This window comes from Colletotrichum orchidophilum, assembly GCF_001831195.1.
Source record: "Colletotrichum orchidophilum strain IMI 309357 chromosome Unknown Scaffold_86.1, whole genome shotgun sequence".
In the NCBI taxonomy this organism is placed as follows: domain Eukaryota; kingdom Fungi; phylum Ascomycota; class Sordariomycetes; order Glomerellales; family Glomerellaceae; genus Colletotrichum; species Colletotrichum orchidophilum.
Window position 1 is genome coordinate 113,892 of NW_019173042.1, and position 15,475 is coordinate 129,366.

A 15,475-nucleotide genomic window follows, 5' to 3' on the forward strand; every position below is an offset into this window, starting at 1 on the left:
GTTTCTGCGGTGGCGGGTCTCTTGAGTCTTCACTGAGTGTCACACTTAGTGACACTCCTCCCAGATGCCAGAGCTGGGAGAGTCGTCGAGGAGAGCGGGGGGGACTTTCACAACCTAAGTGTTCCAAAGTGGGGTCTGCGAGAAGACCCTGGCAACCCTGCCCAGCACAACCAGGTTGCAGACATCCCTGTCCCAGAGGCGCGACTGTGGGAATGGCCAAGGTGGGCCTTCAGGCCCGGGGATTCGCACGGAGCCATCGGGGAGGACGGGGGGTCTCCCTTGTCTGTTCTCCCAGGGGGCCGAGGAACCTCTCACAACAGAAAACTATCTTACTGTGTGGCTCTATGCAAATGGGAAAGCTGTTCGTTCGTTCCTGAGTCTGACATCCGTGATACACGTCTTAGCTAAGACCATCGTGCTTTTGGACTGCAGCAAGCAGGAAGCAAGATGCATTGCATGGAGGCTCAGAGACACACAGCAAAAGGAAGGACTTGAAGGATAACGAGCTTTTGCGAAACCTCCTCGTTGCTCTCGAACCCTCCGCGGAGACGACAGAAACACACACCTTACACAAACAACACCACCACCACCACCACCAAACAACCACCAAACACCACCACAAGTCCCGTATCGTCGGGTGCGCTAAGAAAGCTCGGCAGAGCATAGAGCACGTCCTCTAACCAAAGCATCCCCCATCCAGCCCAGGCTAAGAAGGGGCGGTAAGCGATCAACTAGCTTTGAGCGTAGCGCGCCTCTCTCCTGTTCAGGCGTCCCGTGGCGTCCCTTTTTTACCTCCCAAGGTCGACCAAGGTACGGTAGAAGAGTGAATAGAGAAACTTGTGGCTGATGCAAAAGTACCCTACCATGCAAGCCCAGAGCCTTTTATCCTATAGTAGCAAGAAACCCTCTGGTGGCTTGTTGGCCTTCAAGACGTAATCCAAACTTGACCAGGAATTCCAACTTGACTACGGATATCCAGCTTCAGCCTCCCCTCCCCTCACCCACCCTTTAATCGCATTCCGGCCCGACCTGTGATTGTCTCACTAATCGCTTAGACTCGGGAAGGGGAAAGGGCGGTAAGGCAGAGAGTAGCCAAGGAGGAACGGACCCAGCAGAGAGGAATGAAGACGGTGTGTTTGGGCGAAGCAGGTCCTGAAGAAAAATCCGGCAACCAGAACCTCGGATCAAGAACGTCGAAACGGTTCGTCAATTGGCTAACACTTTTTCGCAAGTCACAAGCGACGTACCCGTTGGTTAAATCTCATTTGTGGGCTAGGAAATCTGGATCGACTCGGTGCAATTAGAGAAAGGGGAGAAGCTACGGATACCCAAAGAAAAAGAAAACCAACAGCGACTACTCTTGTCATCAGTACGGATACAGAGTACGGAATTACGGATCTCTGGTCCAAACCTGCGGTATGTTGTGCACCACGTACCTATCGTCGAAGGGGGGCCACATCTTGATAGCAAGACGGTCCCGAACTGGCTTAGCGGACGGGCCTTCCTTTCCTTCTTTTACCTTCCCGCACCGGGTCGCGGATATAAGTGCAATCTCTGTGGGCCAAGCCGCAAAAGCCAGCCCGATGCAAAGGACGCTTTCCCCAGCGCCCCGTAGTCATCCGTCTCCCATCCTCCTCTCGTTCTCTGACAATAGGGACAGAGGTACGGTACCGTGTACGTCCTCCACTCCGTAACGGGTCCGATGCTATATAATACGCAGGTGCAGGAGATACGGGAATCCCCCGTAACGAACAAAAGAGGAAGAGAACATGTGGGCTCATTGAAGTTCTCCGAGTGCCTCCTCCTCCTATCTCTTGCTGCTGCTGCTGCTGCTGCTGCTGCTGCTGATGTCTAGCCTGTCCATCATCCGAGCTTTCGCGACATCTTTTGCTGGCCTGGTCGGGGTCTGGCCTGGCTAATATCCGTCCACGCAACACCACCAACAACAACAACAACAACAACAACAACATCAAGGAATATAAAACCCCATGTTCACGATCTGACGAGAGAGAGAGCCTAGCAGGATTCGCGTGGCTTGGTTCCCCCCAGCCTGTGGGTGTAAGAAGCCACGGGATTGGGCACTCCATCGGAGGGAAAGGAGGGGAGAAGCCTAAAGTGAGGCATCTCTCATTGGAAAATCCAACTTGGCACCCCCCCTTTCGAGTTGACGCTAGGCCAATGGAACGAGATGCCGGACCTAGTGCCCCCAAAAAAGAAAAAACACCCTACATATTCGTGTGCGTGAGGAGCACGAGGGAGGAAGGAAAAGCGCGTGGCCCAGGGATCAAACGTCAGGTACCGCACGCCTCTCTCGATGAAGGCTAAATGCGGGTGGTTGCACCTGTTTTTCATTTGCTTCCTACAACGTGCATCTGTCGTACCTTATCATTTACCTTGTCTTGCCATCGAGGGGGGGGGGGCTTGTCACGATGCCCGACTTAATCAAAATACAACGCGGGCAAAGACCAGCATCGTCGGCATCGTCGGAGGCCGGCAGACGTACGGCGTATCTAATCCTCTCAGATAGTCCCAAGGGGGTTACTACATTGCTGCTGCTGCAACCGCAGCACCAAGCCCTCCCTGTAGCCTGGAACGTAAACTCCGACATGATGCTCCTGCCTCCTGTTTCCCCTCAGTACGCGCGCAAAGGCTGGTTCAAGGCTGAGCATCTAACAATGATTCTGGAGAGGAGAAATAGTATGGATGCATTCACGGTGTCGTAATGAGACGGTTTGTTCTGCACTAGGCAATGCTCCGTACGTCCTCCGTCCCTTGCCGCCTAAGACTCAAGTGTTCTTAACCACACGGATGCCTCTCATCCAAACAAATCTCTAAATTTATTTAAGTGAGGCTCACTTGCAAGTTGCAATGCGACTTCCCACCCGTTACGCCTCCCTCGACCCTCGGGCGGTGTTATTCCCGGCCCCAGGTCGACGAACAATCCCAGCAGTTCATCCCCGACCCCAGGATCAAAACCCTCAAATAGCAACCGACGTTCCACAAACCCGAGCAGGAGGGTAGATTGGCAGCATTGATGAGGCGAAGTAAGGTAAGGGTTAGGTGAGAAAGGATGAAAAGTCCGATACCAACAGGAAGGATGCGCGGGCAAACCTGTTCCTGCCGTTGCTCGCTTCCTGTTTGTCCGTCAGATGCCTTACCGCTCTTTTTCGTTGTCAGCACATGTCAGATTGGATGTGAGTCGATCTGGACCGCCAACGAGCGGGCGGTCTCACGGACCCGTAGAGTTCCCCTTGCTCCTGAGCAAGAGCTAGCTGTAGCTTCTTCCTCTTCTTCTAGCGCTGTTTATTCTTTCTTATTCTTACGCAATATGCCTTCATTTTTAGGCCTTGTCACCGTTGGTTTTCCCCCCCCTCTGGACACTGAACGTACGGTATCCTTAACCCCGTTTTCAGTACCTACGGATACCGATAGACTGTCCCACGTATTTGGGTGCCCTGCGCTAGCCACTTCCTTTTGCGCTGGTGTTCTCGGCACCGAAACGGGGATTGCACTGTTGGATCCATGGACGGCTGGGTGGATTTCACGTTGGGCGGACAGGGATGACAGGGGCCTGGGATTTGGTAAGGACCACTCTTCTCATTCAGTCAAGGGGGAGGTGGTTTTTTTTTCTTTTCCATTTTATTCATTCAGACTAGGTATCCGTATCCATACTGTGTATCCGTACGGATATCTCAAGGCACTGTTGAGATTTGTCGGGGGAAACGGGACGTGCCCTCTGGGCGCAGTGAGGCCCAGGCGCTGCGGGGATGAGAGACGAACTCGAGAATTCAACGAGAGCCCAAGCACCGGGGTGAGGCAAGCGCGCTGCACATCTCGTCCCGTCTTCTCCAGTACAAGCACCAACCAAACGTGAGCGGTCGCGAGGTTAACTTATGTAAGTAGCGATCTGGAACGACCCGTACGGTGTACCTGGGCACCTTACCTTGGGTAAGGCCTGGGTCCAAGCCCGTGGAAACAGCGCTGGAAGGACCGACTTCCCGAAACTCCCCCTGTGTCCTTTCCTCACCAGATGCCTCGGCCTCCTGAGCCAATCCACCTCACGATGTATCCGTATGGGGCAGGAGCAAGAGCGAGAGCAAGAGCAGAGGCCGTCGTTGATGACTACCGGCATTAGTAGGAACCAGCAACAGCAAGCAAGGCAGAAGGAGCTATTCGTACGGACGGTTGAATTGATGAATTACGCCGATACACACGTCCTGGGAAGCAACGCATGTATACGCTTGTCCAGCCTGATGTTCGCGTCGGTTCCAAACTCCTTCCAACTTCCAGCTCCTCAAAATGGCTTCTTTTTTGGGAAAATGGTCTGCTCTGCTCCCCACTTCCATCTTACGGCCGCAATCACATCTGGGCCCCCTCCTCTACTTCGTATTCTCCTCAATCCCAACCCAGCGGTCACGACAATGCTTTTTTTCTTGTTCGAGAAGCATTGGGACGGGCGTTTAGGTGTCTAACGCGCAGAGGAGAAGGCAAGAAACGCCTCTGCCAAGGTCTCTTCAAGGTCTCCCCAAGGATCTGGTCCAAGGCAAACAGGGAACTCCCAAAGCCGAACCAGCTCGCTGGGATAAACGCCCGCGTGAGACGAAAGCAGCGACGGCACAATTGTATCCGTATCATCAATGCCAATGTACGAGGCGGTCAGACATCGCCGCCCGCAAAGTCTGACCAACAAAAACGCCAGACCTGCCACGCCTGCCAGACTGCCTTCGACAACCACAAGGTGCCATGTTTGGGCTGCTTTGACCCGATGCTTCTGACCTACCGTGCTACTCTACGGAGGTACGGTTACCTATCCGTACCATAGTAAGTGTGCTCTGTTTCTGCCCCCAAACTGCGGATACTTACGTACTCCGTGGAGACAATTCCGCCACGGACGGCTACACAGGACGCTTGTTTGCTTTCACACGTACCATCTCGGCCGAAGGGGCAAGGGGTTCCTCTTCACCCCTCGCCATTGGTCTCTTGTGCGGAAACGTCAATGTTCCATGCGTGCTTCTACGCCATCTCTTAGGTTGCTTGTTGACATGCGCACTGAGTACGGATACAAGTTGCCTCGAACTTACACCACCTACATGGTAACCCCAGGGACAGCCCGTGTCGACAACGCAGCGACCCGGCCAAATGCAGACCAAAGTATTTCTGGGCCATTCAGATACTCTGCCATTTGCCTGACACCACATAAATACGGAAGAATCATGCCACCCCGCAGCTGCACAGCGGTGCACCGCATCGCAGCGCCGGAACACCACAAGCTGCATACCGGTGACATCCACTGCTGTTACTGCTGCTCCTTGCCCGGCCTCGGGGAGGCGGACAGTTCAACCTATGGTAGCCCTGGACCCGCGCTGCGGGGGCGGGAGTCTCGCTTAGGAGATATGGCTGAATCGGCCGTAAACGATTTGACGGAACCCTGACGCCACGCCACCCGATTTACTTTGCCTAGACACGCGAACCGAAGACGGCCTCTCTCTTCTACCCACGCGGCCGGGTCCAACTTGAGATGGCTGTCTCATCAAAAAGACAGATTTAGTTTGGGGCATTTGTTCTGGAGCCCATCCACGAGCTTAGTCCAGACCCGGCCCATCGCCTCGGCGGACGACTCAAGCATATCCACTCGGCCGACAGTAACTGACAGGTTACGAGCTATCACTTCCCAGTTCCGCCTTAGCCAGGCAAAGGGGCGAGGGCTCGACTATGGTACGACTCGGGAGTATCAGCTCCCTCTGTTCCCAATGCGGACTGCGAGGCAAAAGTCAAGATGCAGACCGGCTGCAACGATGTCTGTCAGTAGCAGGTGAGGAATGACACGTCCTGGCGGACAATATTGCCGCCTACCTGGTTGTATCCAATCAAGCGTATCGCCGACGCTGCAGGCGGGCAACCATTGGTGCAAACATCTTTGCAGACCAGGACGCTCGAAAAGCCTTGCTTGGATTAGGCACAAACAGGTGTTCTCGTCATGTGCATCGACCAGCCCCCGACTCAGGGTAAATGGAAGCAACGTGGGATCGTTCTGGCCAACGAGCAGTGACTGTTAGAACCAACCGCATAGCAGCCGCATATGACCCGCCGCCCGCCGGAGTTGGCGATCACGGCGATGATACCCTCCAAAGAAAATAAACCCAGTTGGCCAGTCGGGTCGATGAAATCTTCAGCAACGCTATGGAAGTTCTGCCAACCGAGGGACAACCCCCTAGCGTTAGCGGTCCCAAGCACTCAAGAAGTTCCCTTAGCCCCGCTCGAATGCCACAACATCGATGCAACTGGCCTCAATTTCGGCTCCGAGCTTTACTGGAAATGGTTCTCTCTGCATGGTGCGGGTCCCGCGGAAGGACAACCTTGGACAAATCTAACAGATAGCGACACTCAACAGCTCAATTCTGTGTCGTCATGTCACGCACGACTCGAATGACTTGCAGCGGCTACATCTCCTTGACCCTTTCGTGTGGATGCCCACTCATGTATCGACCAGGAAGAATTTTCTATTGTTCTGCACAGCGGCCGCTTCCCCTCTTTGTGCGTTGCTGATTGAATCGGTTAGGACTTCATGGACTCCGACTCCTGTGTCCTTGCGCCAAAAGGGAAGGGTCAGGAAATAGACCATCGCATTGGTCGCATCAAAAGGAGCACCTTTGGCGGCAGATCATAGCCGCCAACTAATAGAGTCTGCGGGTTCGAGTAGCGCCACGGAGCGATTAGCCTGGATCGACGTTCCGTTGTGTTGATTGCCTGCTGGACCCGTTTCTCTAATTGCGGAGCAAGTTTTCGACGCCATGACAAAACAAGTCGAGTTGATGTTGTCGGCCATGTTGAAGGGCCAAAGTAGGCATCTGAAACCCCGAGTCGTTTCTTCGCCTTAAGGTACAGGTATCATAGCTGTCAATGGAAACTCCTGATATCAGATGGCAGCGGTACGGCAAAGGCTGGGCCATAACGACCAGCCATTTTGGATAGGATTTGGATCGATAGGTGTTGGATGCGTTCTGCCTACTATGGTACCTTTTGCTGTCGTGGACTGCAGTGGCCACTGTGCAGGGTTCAACCTAGAGCCCAGCCAGGTGGTTAACGATGCTGACGGCAGAGGCTTTGTTCGCTCTATCACTCGGTTTCCAAGCTTATCTCCCAGATCTGCCAATGGGGGTCTTCGGTGCCTCCCCAAACTCTCTGTCACGAAAGAGAGAAGATCTGTTTCCTCCCTCATCGCCTGTCCAAAGCCAATCAGCGGTTGAACCATTGTCTTGGAAGGTTCAATCACCTTGAACGAAGGATTCTTAGAACCAGGGCATGGGAGGGAATTGCCCCCCAAACGGGAGCTTAATCCTCGATAGGGTGCCCAGACTTGCAGTGCATATCCACCTAACCCTCGCGATTCCCCAATTGGCTACTTTACGTGACCAGCGGCTATGTCTCTTACGATTCCATTGCCACAACCAACAACTCGATTCAGAGAAGATCCTTCAGTCAGCTGCAAACTTCTTGTTGCGAAGCTCAGCTCAGCTCAAATCAAGGGAGACCAATAGGTTCAAGGAACCACGACAATAATAACAACAAAGAATGATGAGCCGGACTTGGAGGAAAGTAAAACCGTCCCACCCATCAGACTTTGAGGCTGGACCGCAACTCACAGGTAGCTGATTCCTTCATTCCGAATGCCACAGAATAGCAGACGGAACGTATCAACAACATACGTAGCCTTGCAACCTCGGCGGGGCAAAAACGCCGTTGCCTCCTGCGTTTCAGGGTCGCAGACTACGGATACGCCGAACCAGGCCGCCGGCGTATCGACAGCTCCCCAAGCCGCCAGTCTCGTTAGCCGCTACCAGTGTCTGGCATGGACAGATCTCGCAAATCTGCGGCGGTCTCGCGCCCGCCCGCTGTTATTTCCGGATCATCACACCAGTCTACGCCACTCGTCAAACCTAATTCCCAAGCATACGGTGCGCCGCCCTCAACGGTTTCGGTGCGGCGGCACGGCGGCTAGTCTCCGGTAGTGATTGGCGTCGGGGGGTGTCCGTCATAGGACCTCTCCATGCCTCCACTTTGGGATGCGGCTTCGTTGCATTGGTGACATCCTCCGCGTGGCTGTGATGGGCTTGGGTGCGTTGGTTTTGCTCCATTGGAAGCTCCCACGGTCCCAAGCCATGTCAATGTTTCTCTCTTTGAGCGTCTCCCATGACCTGCAAACCAAGATTGACCTGGGGAGCATTCTCTCCTACCCGTCCGCAACGAGATTACTACTGACAAAGGATGGAGGGTACAACCAGCAACGATGTCCGCAAAATCCACCCGTGGTATACGCAAATGCCTTTCTCACAACATTTTGCACGTGGGCGTCTCTTCTAGCGACGACTACTGTACTCCGCCGTATTGTTAACTTATTGCACGGATTTCGTCTGACCACCGTTTCTTCTGGAAGCTCTGAGCCTCCCCGGTGCCTGTCGAACGGGCCGAAACGAAGCGTCATCTCTACTGTGTACTCGTTTTTCCCCCTTGTGCCCCCCTCCTTCTTCTGCCGAGTCCCATACGATGAACCGTTACGGAATTTGCTTCTGCCTCTTTACCTTACCACGGGATGATAGTATCGGGGTTTTGCCACCAGTTGATTTACCGTTGATCTTCTCGTCGTTTCCCAATTACCAAGGTCATCGCGTGAGCAGAAGAAGAAAGCAAAAAGATGGGCGGCACGAGGCGCGTAGTACGCTTGCCGATTTTTTGAATGGAGGTCGTCCCCGGGGTCCTTGTCCTTGCGCCGGCCCGGTTCGCGCGACTCTCCCGACTTGTAAGCCGACGCCGGTCGGTCAAGGAGGGCTGCCCCCAAAACTACCTATACCCCATCCCTTTCTCCCTTGTTGACGATCATTACCGTGGCCACTGCTGGGTGAGAGCCAGTTCTGAGGCTTTGTATTTCTCATCTGCTGTTCCCGGGGGCCGATTTAGATTGTCATCGTCGCTGGGCCTTGAACCTAGGTAAGTCGGACGGCAAGTAGCCCCCGCGATTCCGCGAGTCCGGATCCGAAGGCTGCTCCGGCTCGACTTTCTCGACTTTGAGGGGGGCGTTCAAACTTCAACTATCCGTACCAGATGCATGCTATCGACTGACTGCGTGGCTTGCAAGGGTCTAGACGATTGTGCTTAGAGTTTTTACGCATCCCAACTCTATTAGAGTTGTGGTTTCTTTGATAGCGACCGCGCATCAGTGTACCATTGTAAGTCAATCTAGCCATCGTGGCTGTGTATTTGGGGGCTGATTGATATAAAAAGCTTGATAAACTCCCATGGGCTTGGCAAGGTGCTTGCCCCATCCCTTCGGACTCCCTCTCCCCCGCGATACTGGATAACTCTACTACGTACACGGTGAAGCTTCGGCGGCCGCGATGTGAGCCCCCCTGCGAGGTTCGTATATCGAACACGTTGGAGAGCTGGCAGTCGATGGCGGGCACCTCGGAAAATTGTGGATTAATATTGCCAGTGAAACGGGCACCAGGGAAGGGAAACCATCAACTTTCCTGAAACTGATGGCTTTTGGGTTCACCGTTCCGTCTACCACTTTGAAGAGAGAAGCTTCGGCTGCCGAGTTTCGCTATCGGATCATGCCATATTTTCATCATTTTTTCTCTTGGCCGCGGAAATTGACGATGGCAAAGTTGCCGATGCGGGTCGTCGTCGGAGTGAAGCATGCGACGGGTTTTTTCGATCGCCCGACCTTCATCTCGCGATTGCTGCTCGTGCACTACACACCTCATTCCCGGTGCCAACCGAAACATAGGTAATCTACAAGGTTGCGCATTTGTCAATCAAAAGTCGGGATTCTCGCAAACGCAAACGCAGTTTCAGCGCTGCACACTGAATGACTTGGTAACAGTTCGCCGGGCACCTTCACTGCTATCAAGACCAGGATTGATAATCGTCACTGCAACCCCTTCGCTATCCAGGTTAATCGACTATCTCTGGCTATCATGACTGATACGCGTGAACCATCTTAGCATCGTCTGCCACCTTGTTCTAGAGGCACCATCCAGCTTCGATAATGCCCGTACGAACGAACACACGTGCAGATACGACGAGAATCAAGTCCCTAATGGAAGAGCATGGGGATCCTTAACCATTCAGATTTCGGCGTCGACCACAGTAGGGAAGCTGCGATAGCTGTGACGAGATAGCAAAGGTCGAGGTTGAATATGTCAAACCGCACTGCCGCGGACGCCGCTGAAAGACAGCAGCCACGCGAACAGCGTACGGTGCTGCGAATATACCCTCTGGACACGACTGCTTTTTTAAGCCGCTTCACGTAGACGACGATACGCAATAACCTCATCTTCGCGAGCTGGTGATGGAGGCATTACTACAGCTGCCGCGAGGACACTTTGACCGTCTAATCGATGACTGAGGTCAAAGTGCCGGGGTATTCTCGCTACTGCTACCTCCTCAATACTCGACATGTGCTATCCATGTAAAGGACCGATTCATCTTGCAAAAGCATATCTCAACGCCGATAGCCTGGGGTTGTTCCCATCGGCATTGTGTCCGAAGAGAAATTGGCACACCTTGGGTAGGTCAGTTCCCCAGGTAGGTAAACTTTTTCTGCCCAGGTGGCAGAGGCGTACGACACACGGACGATATCTCGCTGTAAGATTTACGACAGGTATGAGAGAGAGAGCGCGCCAATGGGAGGAACGCGGAATTCGAGACGGGCTGGCAACGCCGAGTCGGGCAAGTCCTTGTCGGCCAATGAGGCAACGACGGCTTTTGCTCCGTAGCAAGGCCAGGGTGGGAAGAGGGCCAATTGGAATTGGTCTTGTTGGCTTGTTCAGCCCCTCCCCCCCGGCGGCCTGTTCGACCACTCCAGCAAAGAACCGTTTCATAGTCCTCGCTGAAGCCGCAGCCGTGACATGCATTTTCTTTGCCAAGAGCGCTGTGGCTCCACCGGGGGTCAACGGCCTGTGCCAAAGGGGGCAGGTCAGCGGCGGTTGATGAGTCCCGCAAGGCCCCGAAAAGGACAGGAGTTCGGGGAGTTGCCAGGTTGAATGGGGATGGGATGGGTTTGTTTGCACTGTCCACGTCGTCGTGCCCAAGTCGGTAGATGCGCCGTAGAGCCGCGGCAGAGGTCCACATTGGGTCGTTCAAAATCATCTTTAGATGACTATGTGATGATGCCTGCGCCATCACACGTTGCGTGTATGCGACCCTGGGGGAGGGGGATATCGACGATCGAGGACAAAATTGGCCGAATTCTTGTTTTCCTTCCATGTCTGATCCCTTTCCGAAATGATGAGAAGAAGATCTTCCCAGCATTGTCTCTTTTTTTCTATTTCTTTTTGCCTTTTTTTCCGATGGGGCCGCGACGTTGGGCACCATTGGACCGACGGGCGGCGAATATGACGATTTGAGACTCAATGGGGTTTCCCAGGCCAGTTTGGATGGGAACTTGCCTGGGCCGCTGGGCGCGAGAGGCGAGCGGGAGGGCCCGCGGCGCCGGACCAGGGGTCCGGATTTCGAAAGATTGTTAGGTACCGGTACACTTGCATCAGGTCGCTGTATCCTTTGTTGATTCTGGGTCCTGGTCGACAAAAAAACTTGACGGAGGAGTTGTCAACTACTGATGAACGTTGTTGAGTTGTCTGCTCTTTGCATTTGCTGTGGCGGTAACCCTCTGTACAGACTGCAGGAGTTGACAGGGACTCCCTTCGGAAGAGCCCCTGCAGGCTGAGTCTGGGAAACTTCGGATGAAGTCCTGTTGAGCCGGGGAGAGGGGGTCTGAAGCCTGCCATGCTCTCGGCCGGGACAGCGGACCGCGGGACCACGGAGTGCTGCGGTGGCCGTGGTAGATGATGTGAGGGAACAGAAGGGACTACTGCATCGGCGGCAGAGAGCTCATCTCGAATGCCTGTCCTGGGATGAAATCTACACTAGACAACTTGCTAGGAGTTTAGGGTTTGGGGGGGGATGGCTCGAGTCCATGGCGTATGCCTTTGGACTTGATGAAAGGGCTTGGCATGGTGTTTTGCCCGCGCCATCCAGAAATATTTCCCAGAAGGAACAAAAGGTTCATTCAGCCCTTGTTCCGCTCATGATTCCTTCTCTCAAGACTCTGCTAATCCGGGACACTCAGGAGAGGGAGTTCCTGGATCCTGGGTTTACACTAGCAAAGTCGCAGAACTCTGGGCGTATCGGGAAGTTTCTTAGATGACAACCATTTTGACTTTTTTTTGACAGCCGTTTTGACAGGCCCGGTGGCCGGGCCCCAAGAACGCTAGGCCTGGAAGAGAAAAGGAAACATACGGGCAAGAGTGGGTCCGTCTGGGTCCCGTACCGTATAAATCAAAAGGGGAGGACGTCCAGAAGTGTATGTGTGCCGACAAGGCCGAAAAATGCTCTCATTACCCATTTTTTTTTATCTTGGAACTTTTCTACCCGCGGTACTGTTCAGCCTTCTTACCGTAGAGCCCCAGGGCTTATTATGCGAGGAGCGCGGAGTGTGACAAGTCGGGGGGGGGGGGGGGAGGAGCAAGTAGCTTGGTGATGGGGCCCTGTGGTGTTGTTCGTGGTGGGCTCCATCCGCATCCGCGCATATAATGGAGACCCTCTTGGCCGCAAGAATTGCCTTTCTGTGTGCTCTCCGTCCATGCGCGGCCCAAGGGAATGGGCGACTGTGCGGAGACCTACGTCACTCTCAGCAGAGTGAGGTGGCCTTGTCTCTCACAAATTGACTCGGTGGTTTTGATGAAGGTGGATTTGGAGGTGGATATGCTACCCTAGGATTCGTTCTGGGCACCCATGCGTTGGAGGATGTTCGACTCTTTGGTTCGGAGCCGGCCCCCGAAAATCGGGAATTCTTAATCTTGTGTGTCTGTGTGTGTACTGTAAGTGCGTGACTGTGTGTGCTCAGTCAGTCCGTCAGTCAGTGCGCTATTGGGCACGGTCTTTATGATAGATGAGAGATCATTGAGAAAATCTGGGAATCGCAGGATCAGTGACAAGTCCTGACTCGGGTGGAGGAGAACTTGCCCGAGATGCCATGATCTGATGATCGAGAGCCTTTGAAGCAATGGGTTCGTCTGGGTGAAGTCGCCGAGGCACAACACTGCCAGTCGTATCAAATGGGGCCCGGTAGATTCAAGTACGCCCCTACTGTGCCGCCCGTGGGCTATAGCGACGGCTGGAGCGCGAAGAACGGAACCGAACCACCCCAATGCCAATGGGAGTCGCCGGTATACTATCCGCGCTTATGTACGGAGTCAAGGAGTAGCCGTACCTACGAGAGTCAAGAGCGCAAGAGAGAGAGAGTGTTTGTGAAGAGGAGGACCCTTGACATCCGGATGCACAGGTTCCAGGGAGGGGTTTCCACTCGTTCTTCATAGGGCTTCACCGAGGATGGAGATTTGGAGGTGCCAAGGGGGGCCATGGGGTGCAAAGAGAGAGAAGGGGAAATGGGAGGGGGGACATGGCACCGTTACGCGGCCCAGCACCCAGGGTCTTATGTGTTGGTAACCGGGTTGAGATTACCAGATTCCTCTGCCTTGGTCGCGCGACTCATGTGGTGCGGAATTGCAACAGCATGATGAGTCGGTCCAAGATTTGGGAGCTAGGGGTGTAAGGCGTCTGTCTGTCTGTCTCTCTGTGCTCTCCCCTCGTCAAGATGGTGATTGATGGTAGGCGATGGCGGTGCGCAGAGACGGACGCCTCTGTGCTTGGGGATCGAGGTCGCTGGGCGCGACTCTTTGACTAGAAGGTGCTGGTGCCGCGGCAGGCGGGAAAGCAAATAGGGGTCTCGCAGGCCCCTTTGGGTAGATACGAGGCTGAACCGAGGTACTGGGATCGGAACAGGTCCGTCTTTGGAGGGGCGCCGGAAGTTCATGATGCCATATCGGGCGGCGGTGGTCGGTGGCTGTGACGGTTCAGGCTGACCGTCGGCCGCTCGGGTGGTGCCATGGATGGTTCACGCTCCGGAGCCCGATACTCTGTCTACTAGTCCCATCAATACTAAGGTAGGGACAGGGAAGAAAATCGGTCGAGCAACGTCGTAACGTTGAAATTGTTTCAAGAAGAAGAGGGCCCGGTTCCTGAGTGGACCGGGACAAACGAGAGAGCAGGTCAGCAGGATGAGGCGGATATTAAATGCCATCCTTACCAACGCGGCGGGCCCTGATTGACACCGCTAATGTGGTCTCGTTGGTTGCGAACTTGCTGACGAGAATCTGTCAGGATGCTGTCAGCCGTTAGTACCATCCCTTGTCTCGGCAATGTCAAGCAGACTGTCAAACCTGTCAAATCTGCCGCACTCGCGCATCAAATTCTTCTCGGAAAGCTTGGGGGATCTGGATGGCCGGGAGTTGGAAGTAGCTGAGGGAGGGAGTTGCTGACGAGAGCCAACATTCAGCCACCCCCTTTCCCCCTCTTTCTGGTTGATCGCCCTCTTATTGATGCCGCCTACTAGGTACTCGGTGTACTTCCATCTGCCTCAAGTGCAGTTGACTGCCACCACGATATGGTGAAACCCAACGGCTGCTTGTCATGCCCAATACTCGAAAGGGCAAAGTCTCGAGGATCCACTTCACTAGAGCGCTCCGAGATTGCTCCCCATTCCCATGGGGTCTTCTTCCGGTTGAGCCCTCTGTTCTGGCATCGCAATTCGAAGATCGTGGCGGACATAGCTCAGTTGGGAGAGCGTCAGACTGAAGTCAACTTCAATCACTTAATCTGAAGGTCGTGTGTTCAATCCACACTGGCCGCATCTTCATCTTTTGCCGTAGTCCATAATAGGTCTCTCTATTGGGCGATGTCTCATTTTGTTGCTCCATTGAATTGCTTTGTTGGTAAGGGACGTGTGGTTGGTTGAGCGAGTGACTACGCTTATAGCGTGCCGGGCTGTCGTCAACTTTTTGCTTTCCTTTTTCCTCTACTTGCTGAGGCCAATTGGTGGGGAAAGCCTCCTTGAGACGACGATTGCTGCAACGAAGGCAGCGGCGAATGCATTTGTGAATGGTGTCTATAAAAAAGATTTAACTATACAGAAAAAGACATATGCACGCATGTGCAATTAGCCTGGAAGCTCAACCAAGTAAATGGTAATCTGGTTGTGTAATTTTTGAAGTGGACCTGACTTACAAAATGCGCTCGTGATGGTGTTGATGACGGCATTGAAGTGATTCCGATAAGAAAACCACTACTCCCCCGCCACTGATAAGCGCCGGCCCGGGGATGTTCCATCGCCCGCAATCTCCCGTGCCCGGAACCGTAGGTCACTTCGTCACGAAACGCGACCGCGAAAAGCTTCACTTAAGCAACGTACACGAATTAAACACGTTATCCCACCCTCAAGCAGCAATCGATTCGCAAACCTCCCGCATTCCGCGCAAATTTGTTCTTTCGAACATAGCATCTCCATCTCCAAAGACTGTGCACATCGTCCTTGCACAGTCGCCCGCCACCTGCCCACGACCTCCCGCTCCACAGCTTT

At 54.0% G+C, this 15,475-nt stretch overlaps 1 protein-coding gene across 1 annotated transcript; it reads left to right on the forward strand.

Moving 5' to 3' along the window:
- Nucleotides 1–6,160: 6,160 nt before the first annotated feature.
- CORC01_09494 (uncharacterized protein) lies at nucleotides 6,161–6,430 on the forward strand (the record flags this gene model as incomplete). The annotated part of the gene is made up of 1 exon (XM_022621123.1): nucleotides 6,161–6,430. The coding sequence occupies one exon, from the start codon at nucleotides 6,161–6,163 to the stop codon at nucleotides 6,428–6,430; it is 270 nt and encodes an 89-aa protein (XP_022472395.1).
- Nucleotides 6,431–15,475: the final 9,045 nt, after the last annotated feature.